Source organism: Paramisgurnus dabryanus, chromosome 20, assembly GCF_030506205.2.
Source record: "Paramisgurnus dabryanus chromosome 20, PD_genome_1.1, whole genome shotgun sequence".
In the NCBI taxonomy this organism is placed as follows: Eukaryota; Metazoa; Chordata; class Actinopteri; order Cypriniformes; family Cobitidae; genus Paramisgurnus; species Paramisgurnus dabryanus.
Window position 1 is genome coordinate 6,479,855 of NC_133356.1, and position 20,270 is coordinate 6,500,124.

Below are 20,270 nucleotides of genomic sequence, written 5' to 3' on the forward strand. Positions count from 1 at the left end.
CATATGACATTCAGTTGAACAAATAACATATATTTTGTTTGTAAGTATGTGTTTTATTTAGATTTTAATTTTCACATTTTAGTGTTAATTGTAATTAATTTAATTTAATTGTTTTTTATCAACTCGCAAACCACAACATGCAATTCCCTCGTAAACCACCAGGGGTTTGCAGACCCTAGTTTGGAAACCCTGCAATATGGCATTTACCCAGACTGAGGTCTCTGTATTTTGGTGCACTCTACCCTACTGAAAAAACAGCTTAAACCAACCTAAGCTGTTTGGCTGGTTTTAGCTGGTCTCCCAGTCTGGTTTTAGCTTATTTAGATTGTGTAGCAGGCTGGTTTTAGAAGGGTTTTGGACACTTTTTAGCTTGTCAGGCTGGGAGACCAGCTATTAAGCTGGTGTGTCAGCTGGTCTTCCAGCCTAACCAGCTAAAAGTGTCTAAACCCCTTTAAAACCAGCCTGCTACACCAGCTTAAGCTTGACCAGACTGGAAGACCAGCTTTGCCAGGCTGGGAGGACCATTTTAAACCAGCTAAGACCAGCCAACCAGTTTAGCCAAGATTCCAGCCTGGTTACGCTGGTGTGTCAGCTGGTCTTCTAGCCTAACCAGCTAAAAGTGTCCAAACCCCTCTAAAACCAGCCTGCTAGGCTAGTTTTAGCTGGTCTCCCAGTCTGGTTTTAGCTTGTTAAGATGGTGTAGCAGGCTGGTTTTGGAAGGGTTTTCGACACTTTTAGCTGGTTAGGCTGATCTTAGCTGGTTAGGCTGGGAGAACAGCTGACCCATCAGCTTGACCAGGCTGGAAGATCAGCTTTGCCAGGCTGGGAGGACCAGCTTAGACCAGCTAAGACCAGCCAACCAGTTTCTAAACCCCTCTAAAACCAGCCTGCTATACCAGCTTAAGCTTGACCAGGCTGGAAGACCAGCTTTGCTAGGCTGGGAGGACCATCTTAAACCCGCTAAGACCAGCCAACTAGTTTAGCCAAGCATCTGTTCTCCCAGTCTGGTTTTAGCTTGTTAAGCAGGCTGTTTTAGAAGGGTTTTTGACTCTTTTTAGCTTGTCAGGTTGGATGACCATCTTAACCAGCTAAAAGTGTCTAAACCTCTCTAAAACCAACCTGCAACACCAGCTTAGGCTGGTTTTAGCTGGTCTCCCGGTCTGGTTTTAGCTTGCTAAGCTGGTGTAGCAGGCTGGTTTTAGAAGGGTTTGGACACTTTTAGCTGGTTAGGCTGATCTTAGCTGGTTAGGCTGGGAGACCAGCTGACCCCTCAGCTTGACCAGGCTGGAAGACCAGCTTTGCCAGGCTGGGAGGACCAGCTTAAACCAGCTAAGACCAGCCAACCAGTTTAGCCAAGATTCCAGCCTGGTTACGCTGGTGTGTCAGCTGGTCTTCCAGCCTAACCAGCTAAAAGTGTCCAAACCCCTCTAAAACCAGCCTGCTAGGCTAGTTTTAGCTGGTCTCCCAGTCTGGTTTTAGCTTGTTAAGATGGTGTAGCAGGCTGGTTTTGGAAGGGTTTTCGACACTTTTTGGCTGGTCAGGCTGATCTTATGCTGGTTATGCTGGGAGACCAGCTGACCCATCAGTTTGACCAGGCTGGAAGACCAGCTTTGCCAGGCTGGGAGGACCATTTTAAACCAGCTAAGACCAGCCAACCAGTTTCTAAACCCCTCTAAAACCAGCCTGCTACACCAGCTTAAGCTTGACCAGGCTGGAAGACCAGCTTTGCTAGGCTGGGAGGACCATCTTAAACCCGCTAAGACCAGCCAACTAGTTTAGCCAAGCATCTGTTCTCCCAGTCTGGTTTTAGCTTGTTAAGCAGGCTGTTTTAGAAGGGTTTTGGACTCTTTTTAGCTTGTCAGGTTGGATGACCATCTTAACCAGCTAAAAGTGTCCAAACCCCTCTAAAACCAACCTGCAACACCAGCTTAGGCTGGTTTTAGCTGGTCTCCCGGTCTGGTTTTAGCTTGCTAAGCTGGTGTAGCAGGCTGGTTTTAGAAGGGTTTGGACACTTTTAGCTGGTTAGGCTGATCTTAGCTGGTTAGGCTGGGAGACCAGCTGACCCATCAGCTTGACCAGGCTGGAAGACCAGCTTTGCCAGGCTGGGAGGACCAGCTTAAACCAGCTAAGACCAGCCAACCAGTTTAGCCAAGATTCCAGCCTGGTTACGCTGGTGTGTCAGCTGGTCTTCCAGCCTAACCAGCTAAAAGTGTCCAAACCCCTCTAAAACCAGCCTGCTAGGCTAGTTTTAGCTGGTCTCCCAGTCTGGTTTTAGCTTGTTAAGATGGTGTAGCAGGCTGGTTTTGGAAGGGTTTTCGACACTTTTTGGCTGGTCAGGCTGATCTTATGCTGGTTATGCTGGGAGACCAGCTGACCCATCAGTTTGACCAGGCTGGAAGACCAGCTTTGCCAGGCTGGGAGGACCATTTTAAACCAGCTAAGACCAGCCAACCAGTTTCTAAACCCCTCTAAAACCAGCCTGCTACACCAGCTTAAGCTTGACCAGGCTGGAAGACCAGCTTTGCTAGGCTGGGAGGACCATCTTAAACCCGCTAAGACCAGCCAACTAGTTTAGCCAAGCATCTGTTCTCCCAGTCTGGTTTTAGCTTGTTAAGCAAGCTGTTTTAGAAGGGTTTTGGACTCTTTTTAGCTTGTCAGGTTGGATGACCATCTTAACCAGCTAAAAGTGTCCAAACCCCTCTAAAACCAACCTGCAACACCAGCTTAGGCTGGTTTTAGCTGGTCTCCCGGTCTGGTTTTAGCTTGCTAAGCTGGTGTAGCAGGCTGGTTTTAGAAGGGTTTGGACACTTTTAGCTGGTTAGGCTGATCTTAGCTGGTTAGGCTGGGAGACCAGCTGACCCATCAGCTTGACCAGGCTGGAAGACCAGCTTTGCCAGGCTGGGAGGACCAGCTTAAACCAGCTAAGACCAGCCAACCAGTTTAGCCAAGATTCCAGCCTGGTTACGCTGGTGTGTCAGCTGGTCTTCCAGCCTAACCAGCTAAAAGTGTCCAAACCCCTCTAAAACCAGCCTGCTAGGCTAGTTTTAGCTGGTCTCCCAGTCTGGTTTTAGCTTGTTAAGATTGTGTAGCAGGCTGGTTTTGGAAGGGTTTTTGTCACTTTTGGCTGGTCAGGCTGATCTTAGCTGGTTATGCTGGGAGACCAGCTGACCCATCAGTTTGACCAGGCTGGAAGACCAGCTTTGCCAGGCTGGGAGGACCATTTTAAACCAGCTAAGACCAGCCAACCAGTTTCTAAACCCCTCTAAAACCAGCCTGCTACACCAGCTTAAGCTTGACCAGGCTGGAAGACCAGCTTTGCTAGGCTGGGAGGACCATCTTAAACCCGCTAAGACCAGCCAACTAGTTTAGCCAAGCATCTGTTCTCCCAGTCTGGTTTTAGCTTGTTAAGCAAGCTGTTTTAGAAGGGTTTTGGACTCTTTTTAGCTTGTCAGGTTGGATGACCATCTTAACCAGCTAAAAGTGTCCAAACCCCTCTAAAACCAACCTGCAACACCAGCTTAGGCTGGTTTTAGCTGGTCTCCCGGTCTGGTTTTAGCTTGCTAAGCTGGTGTAGCAGGCTGGTTTTAGAAGGGTTTGGACACTTTTAGCTGGTTAGGCTGATCTTAGCTGGTTAGGCTGGGAGACCAGCTGACCCATCAGCTTGACCAGGCTGGAAGACCAGCTTTGCCAGGCTGGGAGGACCAGCTTAAACCAGCTAAGACCAGCCAACCAGTTTAGCCAAGATTCCAGCCTGGTTACGCTGGTGTGTCAGCTGGTCTTCCAGCCTAACCAGCTAAAAGTGTCCAAACCCCTCTAAAACCAGCCTGCTAGGCTAGTTTTAGCTGGTCTCCCAGTCTGGTTTTAGCTTGTTAAGATTGTGTAGCAGGCTGGTTTTGGAAGGGTTTTTGTCACTTTTGGCTGGTCAGGCTGATCTTAGCTGGTTATGCTGGGAGACCAGCTGACCCATCAGTTTGACCAGGCTGGAAGACCAGCTATGCCAGGCTGGGAGGACCATTTTAAACCAACTAAGACCAGCCAACCAGTTTAGCAAAACTTCCAGCCTAACCAGCAAAAAGTGTCCAAACCCCTCTAAAACCAGTCTGCTACACTAGCTTAGGCTGGTTTTAGCTGGTCTTTTTGGTAGGGGAATTAATTGACCAATGTCTGTATCCAAATTTCACATGAAGCATTTCAACACAACGATCATATTTATAAATGATTTAAAGGAATAATTCACATCTTATTTTATTAAACTTCTGTTAAGCATGTGTTTTCCAAGATCAGTCTTTTCTAGTCCTACAAGCAATATTATATTATCATGTTTTGAGTAAAGTATGTAATATGTTGTTTCTGGTGTTTTGTAAATGCATCCCCATCTCTCTAGCTCATAACATAATTTGAACTACAATCATGCTTGTTTGGAGAATTTGTGCAGAATTTTTGTTTTGAAATGTCTCTTATATTTCTGTATGTGTGTGTGTGTTTTTCCCAAGACTCGCTCAGTCTCGCACTAACCCCCAGATGCTGGACATTGGGGTAAACCCTCAAGACTATAACACAGAGGAGTGCTTGTCGCCTAGCAACTGGGACAAAGCTGATGTCGAGGCTGCCGACGGCGAGGATGCGTTCGTATTCGGAGAGACAATTTGAGGGTGAGGGGCGAAGGGGAACGAGTTGATGAATTTACACAAAGGGAATCAACCTCGCCGGTCATCTCAGTAGCGCCATCCAGTGGCTAAAGCTGCATCCAGCTAGTTAAGATGAGGTTTAGTAAACCCAATGTGACTTCAACAAGAGCACAGACCAAAGCAATACAGTATAAACACATTGTATTTTTCAATTACGTTTGTGTTGACATTTACGTTTTATATTACTTCCGTTGCTATGAATTACTTATATTTTAGTTTTTTAATGTTTTTGAATACAACGCGTGTGTGTGTGTGTATGTATGTACAGTATATGAAAATAACTGTATTATATCAAATCATTTATTATTATTATTATTATTATTATTATTTTTAATGGATTTAAGCGCTATCTTTGCGATTCTATGCAGTGGAATGTCAGATACAATTTGTAAAGTTTATTTAGATCAGCGCTGTCTGATCTTTAGTCGAGACTGTGGTTTTAGGTTTGTGTGGTCGTTTAAAGAGCTGAATTGGTGAGGATTTTTTTATGCTGCAGTTGCCTGCTCTTGAACATATGACAGAATTATAAAAATAAATTTTTAATGAGTTCATAAAAAATAGTTACATGAACATGATGGCATAACACGATAGACAAAAGCAGGGTATTTATATGAGAAAACCTTATTTTTTGCTATTAAACTGTATTTTTGCACTGTTTGTCTTTTTACAGCTTATGATGTCTTTTGAGGTCATCAAGATGATTACAGTTTTCTGCTTGTTTGCTTATTGTTAATGTTTCAGTGTGTCATTTGTACTTCCAGAACAAAAATACCGTGGTAAAACCATGGTTCAGTAATGTTATCTGATTGTAATACGGTACTTTTATATATACACAGTGGTAATGTTTAATTGCCATTTACTATGAGGTATTTCAAAAACGATGCACTGTAAAAATAATGCAGCGTGAAGTTAAAACAACATCAATTTTAATTACTATTTTAAGTTTTGACCGGTGATGAGTTGAAATTGTTTGAAAACTTGTTTTCTTTTTAAGATAAAGTAATATAAAATTTATGTTGATTTGACAAAAATGCTGATTTTTTTCACAGTGTGGTGTTTACCATTATGGCACTGTCCAAAAATATTTGTTGTCACTTTACATTATCATATAGCCAAATCATACCTGGAATACTTAATGAAAACAGTATATATAATTCTCACCTAAAAAATACTCATGTCAAAACAAAAATAATAATGAGTGAACTGACTGATAGAGGATGTAACACTGTGGTTTTGCTTTTTAATGTGATTAAATTATAGGCCAAAGTAATGCAGTCAGTTTTTTCTGGTTTAAAGCTTGTTCGCTCTCAGTAATTATTTAGTTTGTCTTAGAGTCGTTATTGGACTTTGGGATATATTTTTCAACATATCACAGTTTGCATTTGTCATTTCATGTTCATGGGTCTATTAAAAGTATAAAACATGTGATTTGTGTTTATTCTTATGAATGACGTCATTGCGCCATCTAGTGGTGAAATGAATGCAGTGCAGTTATGATTTAAACGCGTTTGCAATTTCCACACAGTTGTATTTTTAATATAATTTTTTTGATTGAATCAAACATATTCAACACTTTTACATTAGCCAGGGGATGAAAGAGAAAAAGAATTAAATAAAAACATGGAAATGCTGACATACATAATACATTTAGCAGCTTTCTTGTTTATCAGATTATAAATAGATTCTAGGTATTGCTTAACTTCTAATAGAAAAATACGGAATAATGGTTTATAATAACCATATTTACACTTATGTTTACTAAACTTTGGCAACAAAAGTAACATATTAATCAAATAATATTCCTTATGTAATGAGATATAAGAGAAAAAAACAAATAAAATATTTTCAAAACAAAGTTTAAAACTGGGCAAAATATGAACTCTAACAATTTTTAATATCAATTGTGTAGTTATTCAAGACGAAATACCTGTTAATATTTTCTCCGTGCTACAGAAGATAAGCCATTTAAAAAACAATAGGAATATAACAGCCACACTTGCCATTAATTTCTTGATTTTTCTAGTTATTAATTGGGACAGCTGACTGACGACTTAAGATTTAAATTATCCAATAATTTTAAAGTTTCATATGTATTTCATCACCAACGTCTACCGTTCAGCCAATCAGGTAAGAGTACTGGCCGAGGTTCACTTTACTTTTATCCAATCAATAGTAAGATTTATAATTTAAAATCAAGGTAAGCAATACTTGTATTTAAAGTTTATGTTATAAGATTTATTGTCTTCGCTTTGTTTTAAGCTACTATTAATTTAAACAAGAAAAAAATAATTATTTTTATAAATTGCATGTTTTGGTTTCCAGCCAATCAGAGAGCGAGGTGTGGCAGAGAGGTTATAAATAAGAGGTGTAACCCGCGGGCGCGCGTTAAATGCATCGATAATGGAGATTGGATGAGTTCAACTTTAATTACTTTAATACCCCTGCACCATTTTAGCACAGAAGATATCACAGTTTTTACAAGGTAATCGTGCAACACTGCAATCCACACTTAAATGTTCATTTCCACACGATTTCGTGATCCTAATTGACAGGTTAGGTCAGGTTTTAAGTCACGCACATTACCTCAGAATTCACATTTATTATGTTTAAAAACTCGATTAATTGTCTACAATAACTTTTTACTCAAGCATCCATTTTAATTAACCAAATAATTGCACACTAAGTTTGTGTGTCAGTTGCGTCGTAATGCTGTACCCCATACTCCATTTTGTACTTTGGGAAGATATTTGCATGTACAATTGTTTTTACATTTCTTAACAGATTGATCAATAATGTTGATAACTTCCGAAGTTCACTTGTTTGTCAATTTTAAACGATTACTAGCAATAGCAAGTATCAAAGCAGGTACTGTAATAATCTAAATGGAGTAATAATAGCCACGTGATAAGCCGTTTAATGTGGTACTTTAATGTAGTGACAAACATGACACTGTTCTCCATTTAATGCACCTTGACCAAGACAACAATCTTTGTTTCTTTTCCAGGAAACGTCCAGGAAAGACGCTCCTTCCTTCTCTCCTATTCCTGTTTTACATTTAAACTAGAATCATGTCAGACAGGGGTGACTGTATCAATGCATCATTTCACCATACTGATAATAACACACCAAAACAGACCGATAGATCCAATTTAAAGCACTTAAAACCTCTATCTAAATATGCACGAATGGTCTGTCAACAGTATAATTCAAACAAACCCCTGTGCGATATTCAAGTACAGATTGCGAATAAAACAATTGCCGGACAAAAGCGAAAACTAGATGATTCGGGTCTGGATGAGTCGTGCGAGACCCCCCTAAAAAGTCCTTGCTTGTATAGATTATGCTCCACAGATGAGGGCTGTGTTGTAGATTCTTTGGAGCCCTTAAGTGAAGTTCAGAGATCCACACCGATACAGAAACTAATAATATCGAAGGATGTGACCCCACCACGGTCAAAGATAATTCATTCTTCATCCACCCCCATCAAGTCCACAACTTTGCCCCAATGCATGGGTCAAAGCCCAGATAGCCTTCCATCCCCTATACCAGTACTGAACTGGGACAGAGATGGACCATCAAACTTAACTGTTTCATTGACTGGCTGTGCTGGAAGTGGCCAGCGCAAGGTGAGGAAGGTCTCGCACGTTCACAATCCAGCACACGAATCGAAACCCCAAAGCGCGACCCCAGAGACGGGGACTAAGGAGACAAATGAGACCGCTGTCGGCACGTCGAAAGAGGAAGGAGTGTCGGTGTGTCAGCCGGCAGAAGTAACGTTGGAGGTGACCACGGAGAACGAAGAGAGCTTTGAAACCTCATTGCCTCTCCAGGTTCAGGTTTGAAGTTTAATATGTAGCTTACTTTAGTGTTTATTTGTTTTTGGCATTGAAATAAAGCTGTAAATGATTGTTTTCCTTTCGTATTGCACATAAGACGATACTCTTTATGAATGTTTTACTGTTAACAACTGAGCAGGTGAAATCTAAAGTGGTGATTCCAGAGGGCACAAAGACTGTCTGTCAAACAACAGATACTCAGTCAGTGACCAAACCACAATCTCAGACCAACAGAGAGACACACAAGCCGGAGCAAAGGTAAATATCTATATGAATGTAAAATTAAAAACAAATGTCATAGTTTTAATCAAATCTTTTCACTCGAAGGGCCGCCCGCCATTTTGTTCACATCGCAATACATGATGTCAAAAGGTTGCAATCGAAACCCTTTCTGTTAACGCTACGGTGAGGTAAACAAACTTTAATATGTAGATTGTAAAATGATGTCAAACAGAAGATGAGCGGTATAAATGCACACTGACAGTAGGTGGCGCTATGTGGTCTTGGCACCTGCATGTCATTAAAAATACAAGGTTGATCAATAAGCTTGGTCATCTGCATTTTCTGGATCAGATTCGGCTCGTATAGATAAGGCATCTTTCAAACATGGTAAGGTATTCAGGCCAGTCACACCGTACTGGTTAGCTGACCAATCGGAGGACACTGCGCCTTTCAGAACGATGAGCTTTGTAGCAAATCAATGCGTTTCAGGGAGACAGGGCATAGAGGAGACACAATAATGTACGGTATGTGGAAAATTATTTTTTGAACCATTTACCACGCAAACACATTGTATTACACAAAATAACGTTGAATTTAATAGGTGCTCTTTAATGCAGGGGTGTCAAACAGACGGCCCACAAAGGTGTCCAATCCGGCCCGCGTGATGACTTGTACGGTTTATTCAAGGAAAACGACACCGTTTTTCAATATTTTACTATGTTCTTACCTAAACTTTGACAAATTAATACATACCTATATTTTTTCAATGCGTGCACTTCATCTTTGGACAGCACGTCGTAATGTGTTAGCATTAAGCCTAGCCCCATTTTTTCCTTAGCATCCAAACAGGAATGAATTTCCATGTTTTCCCAATTTAAAGACTGTTATATGAATAGTTACATGAGTAAGTATGGTGGCACAAAATAAAACGTGGAGATTTTTTAAGCGAATAAAAATGAGAACTATATTGTATGGCGGAAGAGCACTTAGTTTGCACCTTCGACCTCGGGTGCAGTAATATTGACGGAAGTTTGGGTGAGAGAGGGAGGAGTCAGGATTGATGATGTTACTGCGCATCGAAGTCGGAGTCTTGCTAACTGTAGTTACTTGTGTAACTACTCACGTAAGAGTCTTTAAATAGGGAAAACATGGAAGTGTTTGGTGGCTTCAAAATTCATCCCTGTTTGGATCCTAAGGAATGAATGGGGCTACGCTAAATGCTAACAGATTCACAACGCGCAGTGCAAAGATGAAGTGCACGCATTGAAAAAAGATAGTTATGTATTAATTTGTCTAAGTTGAGGTAAGAACATAGTAAATTTTGAAAAACGGTGGTGTTTTCCTTTAAATATTACATTCATGTTTTAAAATCCCTTTCAGACGGGATGCGGCAGTCATGAATATCTAGTTCATTTTCAATAGGAGAGCGGCAAAACACGGGTGGTTTCACAGGCGGGGTTCTCGTGCATCCAAAAATCCTGACGTTTCTGTGGACATGACTCTTTGACCCTTAACCTAAAATGAGTTTGACACCCCTGACTTAATGCGTTTTTCTATCAATGGATTTTAGTAGTAGAAGGCAAATATAAAATATTGCAGCATAGTCGAGGAGGTACCCATTAAAAATGCATTAGCTCAACTGTCAGATACATAAACGTGTTTGTTGGGTCCAGGCCTGTTGCGTTTCGTGCTGAAGAAGACTGGCAGCGAGGGAAGAAAACTTATGTGGAATCTGTGAAGAGACACATGGAGACAAATGGAGCTGGAAAAGGTACGTGACTACACCGAATACTGTTTGATTTTTGAGCATTTATAACTTTTTCATATACAGTACACCAAAGCAACATTTGTGTGTGATTAACAAGATCATAACTAGGAATTGTGGGTCTTAATTTATTGTTTTGCGGTAACAACATGGGTTTGCGTCTCCAGCACCTAAAATCATTCACAATTGCACAAACATCAGTCAGAGCCCTGTCGGGATGCTCCGATCAGGATTTTTGCAGCCGATACCGATTGCCGATTTGATGTCTTTGTGATCGGCCGATACTGATTTTTAAAGCTGATATGTGCGCTCTTTGATGACTGTATCTGTTAACATTTTTTCTAGATAAAGTAATACCACAGATGTTGCCTTTGTTATATTACTTGCAGTAATTGGGTATATTATTGTTTTAATAGATAATCAAATAAATTAGCACAACAAATATGTCTTATGCAAAGAGAAATTTATTATGCATTTTAAAAGGCATGTGTGTGTCAAAAGTAATGAAAATTAAACACTTCACAGTCTTTACTGTATGAATTAAATATACACGCATTCGTATGAAGTATAACAGATCTTCAGTCAAGAGCAGAGAGTGATTTTATTAAAGGATTAGTCAATTTTCTTAAAAGAAAAATCCAGATAATTTACTCACCACCATTTCATCCAAAATGTTGATGTCTGTCTTTGTTCAGTCGAGAAGAAATTATGTTTTTTGAGGAAAACATTGCAGGATTTTTCTCATTTTAATGGACTTTAATAGAGCCCAACATTTAATACTTAACTCAACACTTAACAGTTTTTTTCAACGGAGTTTCAAAGGAATATAAACAATCCAAAACGAGGCATAAGGGTCTTATCTAGCAAAACGATTGTCATTTTTGACAGTAAAAATAACAAATATACACTTTTAAACCACAACTTCTTGTCATGTAGATCCGGTCGTGATGCGTCAGCGTGACTCCACGCAATACGTCATGACGTCAAGAGGTCACAGAGGACGAACGCGAAACTCCGCCCCAGTGTTTACAAGCGTCTTGAAAGAGGACCTTTCCTACGTTGTTGTATGTCAACTGATACTAATTAATGTCTTTGTGTCAGTTTATTGTTTAAAATGGTCCGCAAATCTGCGTTTTATATATGTAACACGTGACATCCCTACGTCACTACGCATTTACGTTAGGTCGCGCTGGACCGGACTTAGACGAAAAGTTGTGGTTTAAAAGTGTATATTTGTTATTTTTCTTGTCAAAAATGACAATTGTTTCGCTAGATAAGACCCTTATGCCTCGTTTGGGATCGTTTATAGACCTTTGAAACTCCGTTGAAAAAAACTGTTAAGTGTTGAGTTAAGTGTTAAGTGTTGGGCTCTATTAAAGTCCATTAAAATGAGAAAAGTCCTGCAATGTTTTCCTCAAAAAACATAATTTCTTCTCGACTGAACAAAGAAAGACATCAACATTTTGGATGACATGGTGTTGAGTAAATTATCTGGATTTTTCTTTTAAGAAAATTGAATATTCCTTTAAGAGATGAATTATGATACTGTAGCTTTAAGACGTGAGAGAGATCCCTCTGTTCACGTGCACTGATGACAGGCTGCTGTGTGCGTCAGGTATACGCAGACAAGAGCAGCTGCGGGTAAAATGAACTGTTTAAACTGTCAAAACTTTTAAACGCATGCAAATAATAAACCTTCGGCATGAGGATGCACTTGTCTAAGATAGATATGTGTTGTAAATGCTGTTTGATGGGGATGTGAAGACGCGTCGCGGCGCGCTGTTAGGACTGGAGCACGTCCTCATAGAAAATACACATATCTCTGTAAAGGCAAAGAGAAATCCAAATCTGCACGTTGCACATGAGCAACGTGTTGTAAAAATGGTCTCTAACTGTAGCCGAATTCAGAAGCCCTATGATGACAAAAGTAAACAGAAAGATCGGTTCATGAGATCGGCAAATTTACTGAGTACCGATCGATTAATGCCGTTATTGGCTGATAACCCATCTGCGGCCGATCGATCGGAGCATCCCTAGAGCGCTGGATGTGCAGGACGTTGAATCGTTGTCTTGTTTGATCTGCAGATGTGATGACAGAACTTCATCATCTAATGAACATCGTGGCCGGTCAGCATCCCGGTCAGCAGCAGATGGGAAGTAACAAAGGTTGTTGGCAGCATCCTTCAGATCTCAGCAAGAGGTAAAATTCCCACAATTCTCACTACAGTCTTGCATGTAATTACACAGATGCATGTAAATTGTGCCTTAAATATGTTTCCTGGATGATTTTCACCTCTGTGTCTCAAATGGTTATCTGAAAACTGATCGTAGTATCAATAACAATATCAATAGGATGACAGTCATTCCACACCAGCATTTAGCACTTTTGCCATGTTAAGGTGCTATAATTGGGTCCTCATTTCTTTTATCAACCTAGAAAATGTATAAAGATCAACCCAGTTACTTAGTTTTGGTAAATAATTCTCTGCAAGCATGTGAAAAAATAGGTCATTATAATTTGGCTCCTCTTGTGATGTCAGAAGGGGATAATACCACCTCTTTATCTGCACTATCCAACCACAGCATTGTTATTTAATGCAGATATCAGCTCATTTGCATTTTAAAGGACACACCCAAAAAGCAGAACATTTTTGCTCACACCTACAAAAAGTGGCAATTTAAACATGTTATAATAAATTATCTGTGGGGTATTTTGAGCTAAAACTTCACATACGTACTCTGGGGACACAAAAGATTTATTTGACATCTAAAAAAAGTCCCCTTTAAAGTGGCCAACCTTTATCTAGTTTAACAAACTTTCTTCATTCCATCTATTATTTTGTTATTTTCCTCTCATGTTTTGTAGAAACCATCGATCACGTGTCAGAGGTCCGTTGCTCTCTCTCAGTGAATGGCAGAAAAGAAACCAACTCACCTTCCGACGCTTCGCCGCAGTGCCTGATGTCTTCGTTAGGAGTCCGATGCACTGATTTTTTATTGTCACAGTTGTATTATTATACATCTGTTTATATATGTTTGGAAGTCTTACCTAAAATATTTCGGCTCTTTATTTTGTAGATAAAAATATATGTCTATTTTACATTTATACTGCTGGTTAGTGTTGTGCACTGAAAAGCGTGCAGTGTTTTTGTGTGTTTGTTTGTTTGTGAGTTCACTTTGTGTGGTGTATCGGTGGTTGTAGAATTTAAAAGATTTGTTTGTTTTTTAACGGTTTGTACTTTTGTTAACTAACCCCACAGCCAACCAGCATTGAATCCACCACCCTCTATCTTTGTAGCTACGCGACATGTTAAGTTTTAGTAGCTAGCCAAATGTTTCAGATTTTCTTCTTGAGAAGACGATTTGATGTGTTTAATTTAATCCTCTCATTTCTTAGTAGTTACTTGTTTTTATAACCTTGCAATTTGCATGCTAAATTAAACCATCTGCTACATTTATCTGTTTTTGACCCTGTTTGTTTTGCGTTTATGAAAAACTAATAATTATTGAGGTAAATTTTGTCCTAAAAGATTTTGATTTTGTGTTTATAGTTTTATAAAATATAACTTTGCAATGAAGCATTACATACGCATAATATTATATAGACATTTACATTATATAAATGGCTTTTATTACTCTTGGTCTCAGATAAGACACACCGGTTAAGTCCCAAGAGAATGAAATCACCTAACTTTTGTGTTGTAGAAAAAGTAATCAGAATAAATTTAACACGTGTAAGTTTTCTTGGTGAACACAGAGAAACAGAATATCTTAAATCAGTGGTTCTCCAACTTTTTCAGCGTGAGGCCCCCATTGAATACGGTGCATCCTTTCGTGGCCCCCCCAAAGAAAATATATGGCATAAAACATCGTAAAACTGTTAATTGAACTGTTAATAACAGTTTAATTGAACAAAACATATTAAGTCATTCAATGTAGTGCTGTTGGTTACTAGCAGTATGTTTAAGTACACAGAATTTATGATAAATTAATTTATTTTATAAATTCTGGGGCCCCCCGGCACCATCTCAGGGCCCCCCTAGGGGCCACGGCCCCCAGTTTGAGAACCACTATCTTAAATGATTGACAAATTTATTCTGGTTGCTCTTAGTCTTATGAAAAGGAATCATGGCATATGAGAAAAAACCAGAGTATCACAAAATTAACCCTTATCTTACCACAATAACTGTAAATTAATATTTTTGTAATACTAAAAAAGCAATACAAATGGTATTCAGTCCGCAAAAAAGCAAGCTACTTTGTATAGTCTGATTAATTTATTCCAAAAAGTAAGTTTTTTTATGCAGTTACATGGTTTGGCCACACGAGAGCTCTGTTGTTTAGTTTAGTTAAGCCTAACTAAGGGCAAAAAATTTAACCTCACCGAGGGCCATGGGCTGAAAGTAAATGTTGCTGTTTTATATTAAAATTACAGTTGCCCTGATTAATTTATCATTTTTAATATTTGAAAAAAAATATTTTAAATTTCCCTTTGTCTGTATGCCACTGCCTCGACCTCTCCAATTGTACCCGAGTTTGTTGAGTTTCATGATGCATGCTATACACCTTAAAGTATGCATGTTCATAAAAAATTATTCACTTTAATTCCTTGCATTTAATTTCAATTTAGATTTTTGTAATGTACAAAAAAGGTACATTTTAGAAAATTTGAAAATATGAACATCTGCGTCAATTACGTTTTTACTTTTTCTTTATCTTACTTGGCAGGACAGGCCCGATTAACGGTCATTGCCTGGCAACCTTGGCCCTAGTTTGGGCACCTCTTTGCCTAAACGTAAGAAAACAAAAAAATAAGATCACACAAGGGTTCAGGTGTTATCTTTTTTTTAAAAACACATCCTTACATATTACAGTCAGATACTGTTTGCTCCTGTATTCACTAAGAATAAAATCTTACACATCCCATTCAAACTGCTGGCTCTCTACAACGTGCGATTCCTGCAATTTTCAGGTGAGCATCGATTGCAAATGGTTTACAGTTTATTTTAACTGAAGTTTCTTATTTCACAGGAAAAATATCAATTATGTACACTTTTAAATTGGAGCTGTCAAAAGATTAATCGTAAATATTTGCATACAAAATAAAAGTTTGTTTTTGCATATGTTTGTGTGTGCACTGTGTGTAATTATTTTGTATATTAATACATGTGTGTGTGTGTGTGTGTGTGTGTGTGTATGTATATATATATATATATATATATATATATATATATATATATATATATATATATATATATATATATATATATATATATATATATTATTCATCAGTTTTTTTTAATGATAGCTTTAGGTTGTGCCCCGCTCTCCCCTATATTACACTGAAATATAGTTTTTTCAACCCAACTGCTGGGTTGAGCCAGTTGGGTTATTTTGTTGGGTTGTTTTAGTGTTGGGTAGTTTTTGTGAAACCCAACTCGTTGGGTTAAATTTTGGGTAATTTTGAAGCAGAGCCAACTTAATAAATACATATAGCCGTTTCTCAATATTACTTTCTCTGGTTCACAATTTTATTTATTTTTTAAGATAAGTTCAGGCGATAATATATATATGTATATGGTTCAAATTTGCAGTCAATTTGTAAAGATAGCGCCATTTGATTTTAATAAAGTCGCAAAAGTTCCAGGCGCAAGTTCAACCACCGGATGTCAGTGTTGTTTTTCCCCAGAGAGAACTCCTCCCCTCCCCCACACAGACGCGTCAGCTGAACTACTACCGCTACCTGACGCGGGAATTTACTCTCGCCTCAGGATTCATGAACGGTTTTTCATCGACTTATCTTTGATTTATTTGAAGGAACAAGGTTTATATCATTGTTTTTAATCTATTAAACTATTTCTGAATGCAAAAATATGCAAAATGATGACATAACTGTTATTAAACTAGTTTTATTAGCTTCCGTTGGCTACTCTGTAATGCTCAGGAAATCTAAACTATGTTTATGCTTGCTTTTATATAAATTACATATTTCGATTGATTAAACGTTTTATGAAACAATCCAATGTTTAAACATGACTTGTTTTCATCATTTTAGAAACGTCATTTAGATAACGTTAGAAGGTAACATATTCTAATGGTTTAGAAATTCTGTTTAAAAATGTTAATATGAGGCAGAAACCTGTACGTTTTAAATAAATGATCGTTTGTTGTAAAAGTTGAAATCAAAGTGATGCTTTTAATCTTATGTTTAGTTTATGAAACTTAAGCCTTGAGTTCACAGACAGGGTCACATATTGTGAACTCTCATTTGGTCTGTCTTAAGTTACAGACATTTTTGTCTTTTTTAAATGTTTTTATTTCTGAGAAATTATGCCCACCTAAGTCACAGTTCTGGCTCTTTTCCCACAGACCCTGTTGAGACAGATAAAAGATGGATAATTTTGTCCTTGAGAAGCTTAAACAACAGAACTTGGAGGTTCTGATACCAGCTTTTACCAAGTTCTGTACAGGTAACATGAAAATGCACTTGTTTGTGTTTTATTATTCAAAGTTATATGTTGATATTACAATGAGGCATATCAAAGCATTTCTTTTTTAAGAATCCCTGCTTATTTTACTGTGAGTATTTCATTTTCAAAAGTGGTAAGGTTGTACAATTAAAGGAATAGTTTGGCCAAAAATGATATTAAACCTATGGTTTACTCACCCCCAAGCTGTCCGAGATGCATATATCCTTCATTTTTCAGACGAACGCATTTTCAGAAAATGTTTTAAATCTTTCAGTTAATCAAATATAAAGTTTCAGGGTCCACTCCTTCACGTCCAAAAACGTGCATCCATTCTTCACAAAAAAAAGTTAAATGGCTCCGCAATGATCAACAAAGGCCTTCTGGGGGTAATCCGTGCCGTTATGTTGTAGAAATCCATATTTAAAATGTTATAAACGAAAATAACTAGCTTCCGTTAACGGTGCCATCTTAGACTCCTCTGTATTCAGGACAGGTCTCATCTTGAATGCGAACGCAACCAAGATGGCGGCGTTACCATAAGCTAGTTATTTTAGTTTATAAAGTTTTAAGTATGGATATTTCTACAACAACAACGCGCTGATCAGACTTTTAGATTTTTTATTTTTGACACAAACATTTGATGAGAAAAAACATTCTGTCCAGTGCGGCGCTCTCGAGGTGGATTGTTGAGGGATTGATGGTGGCGCTGAGGAAACATGTACACATCATGCGGCAGGGCTCGACATTAAGGCTTGTCCGCTTGTCCGGGACAAGTGGATTTTTTGAAGGACAAGTGTAAGAGAAAATTAGTTGTCCAACTGGACAAGTTAAATTTCAAACAATGTTACTTAACGTTATGTGCCGTTAACGACAGAGCAGAACACGTGCGCAAACACCGAGCGGAATTTTGAACAGAGAGCGCAGCGCGCTGACACAAACACACAAACGTTAACACCTTGCTGTTATTAAACAAGCTGCGCGCGCATGAAACCTGATCGCCGAACACGGAGGGGCGGGATGTCATGGAGTGGAGAGTGAGGTTTCTTCAGGCTCCGGCGTGAATATAAATGACAGACACTTCAACCGCAGTCCGTATTTTTTCTGTTCTAAAGTTCGGTAAAAACGCATAATGGGCTTAAAATCTTGTTTAAGAATCTGTTTTATAATAAGAATCTCTCTTTCAGCACGCCTATGCGTGTGTGCGCCGCGCGACAGCCGATTTGAATCTGACAGAGTTTGTCACTGTACATTAAAAAATCCCACACAAAAATTACAGCGTAAATGCTAGGATTAAGATTGATTTTATATATAACAGATAATCTGGATACATTTACCCTAATACGTTTTTTAAAACATGGGAATGTTTTAATGTCAGACAATCATTGAAATGTGGGAAAAATGAAGAGAAAGGCAGCAGATATAGCATCCTTCTTCAGAAAGAGTAGCAAGAAGCAGCCAAATGAATCTTAGTAAAATACATTTCAGTGGCCTACAAAATTTACGTGATTTTCTGGTCTCTATAGTTTTTTCAGCAATGGGAGATATAAATTCTGGTTTCAAAGTAAATTTCAAAAGTTTTATTTGATTAAATAGTTTAAAAAAAACTTGAGGTGGAATTATGACTATAAATTGTATGTTAATCTCAATTAATTTTTAATTGAAATTAAAGTATTGTAGCAATTGTATGTTATACATCATTGTGATTAATGCACCTATAATACTTAATAGTATTTTAAGGTTGGATGATAGAGATTTTATGTGCCACCCCAGAGTTACTGCTGGCCCCTGCCTGGCCACCCCTATGAAAAATCCCTGGCACCGCCACTGATTAGCAAAACACAAAAAATTAATTATATTATAAATCTTTACCCGGACAAGTGACTTTTGTGCATGGACAAGTGAAATATAAATTTACTTGTCCGAAGGACAAGTTCCTCAAAAAGTTAATGTCAAGCCCTGTGCGGTACTACGCCTATGTGCACCCATGTAGAGGCGTGTTTTCCTTGAAAAACTGCGCACTGATAGTAGAATATTTCTTTGTTTTATATATTCCTACAGTCCATATTAAAATCTCTATTTCTTTGGGGCGGTTACCGTACAGGGCTTATCCTAGTTCCAGACTTAAATGCATGTTTGAGCTGCTTTAATTAAAAACCACCTTGTCCTGTTTACATATCGGTGACATTGTTTTGTCTTAAGATGCACACTTGTAGTGTTTTTTGTAAGGTATGTTTGTAAAAACTTCTTAAATGACCTAATATAAATAAGATCTAGTCCTGGATGAATTTAAACCCTGTCTGGGAAACCACCCCTTTATGTCATATACTTTTAATCCATACAGTGTAACGTACAAGTCGCATTGCTGAATGTACATCTCAGTTAAAACAGTTTCTAAGAGTCCTTTTTAAGAAAACAAGATTTCTTGTCAGAACTTCAGTAGCCTATTAGAAAATGTAGTTTTGATATTTGCCCAGGTATCTTTCCGTAAGAAATTTCCCAAAAGTTATTCATTTGACATTATGGGTCAAAAACAGGTCTTAAAGGAGTAGTCCACTTTAGAGATGGGGTCCATTGACTTTTTATAGTAGGAAAAAAATACTAGGGAAAGTCAATGGGCCCCATCTATAAAGTGGACTACTCCTTTAACCTAACTAAAGGAACTATCTAGGGATTATTTACGAGTTTTCTTATGAACCCAAAGCGGTACAAATCCTACAAATAAAAATTTCAATGAAGCAACCTGAATCAGTTTTTAGAAAGCTAAATAATATTGTGAATAGCTATGTTTTAGATTCTGTTGTCTTGTAATATGCTGTTTTGGGGTTTATGCTTAATCCTTTTTTTTACGATGCCGATTGCTTTTTTATAGACATGCTGTGTAGGAATGTGACTATTGCATTTCTCTGTGTATACAAACCTCATTGGACATGATGTTTTGTTTGGAAGAACAGTGGAGATGGGAAGCCAGAACGCTGCTGTCTTGAGATCTTGCTGATTGAACACAGGCTGAGGAAAAATCCACTACATGGGAACTTTTCTCAGACAATGACAAGGCAAAGATTTTATGAATTAATAACTAAGAGGTGTGTTTCACTCGTTTACTCAAATGAAAAATTCTGTCATGTACCCAATCTTGTGTCTTTACTGATATTTATTCAATGGAACACAAATAGAGATATGAATGTAAATGCTCATTTGTAGTTTAACAGTTGTATTAAGTTGCATATATTTTGGCCCCATCTGCTAAACTGATCCTAAAATAGTTCCTGCCCCAAACACCCACCAGTGG

The 20,270-nt window shown here is 38.3% G+C and overlaps 2 protein-coding genes across 3 annotated transcripts in view; both read left to right on the forward strand.

The window, feature by feature from the left end:
* ldlrap1b (low density lipoprotein receptor adaptor protein 1b) overlaps window positions 1–6,113 on the forward strand; it is a 50,870-nt gene extending 44,757 nt beyond the window's left edge. For both annotated transcript variants that reach the window (XM_065296146.1, XM_065296145.1), the window contains one exon: window positions 4,494–6,113. In XM_065296146.1, the coding sequence (XP_065152218.1) occupies window positions 4,494–4,540 (47 nt within the window). In that variant the 3' untranslated portion in view covers window positions 4,541–6,113. The remainder of the gene's footprint in view (window positions 1–4,493) is intronic.
* Window positions 6,114–7,034: 921 nt separating this feature from the next.
* Window positions 7,035–13,967, forward strand: LOC135786652 (uncharacterized). Its single transcript, XM_065296144.1, has 6 exons — window positions 7,035–7,170; window positions 7,693–8,524; window positions 8,664–8,782; window positions 10,420–10,517; window positions 12,597–12,711; window positions 13,378–13,967. The coding sequence occupies exons 2-6, from the start codon at window positions 7,757–7,759 to the stop codon at window positions 13,499–13,501; spliced, it is 1,224 nt and encodes a 407-aa protein (XP_065152216.1). The 5' UTR covers window positions 7,035–7,170; window positions 7,693–7,756; the 3' UTR covers window positions 13,502–13,967.
* Window positions 13,968–20,270: the final 6,303 nt, after the last annotated feature.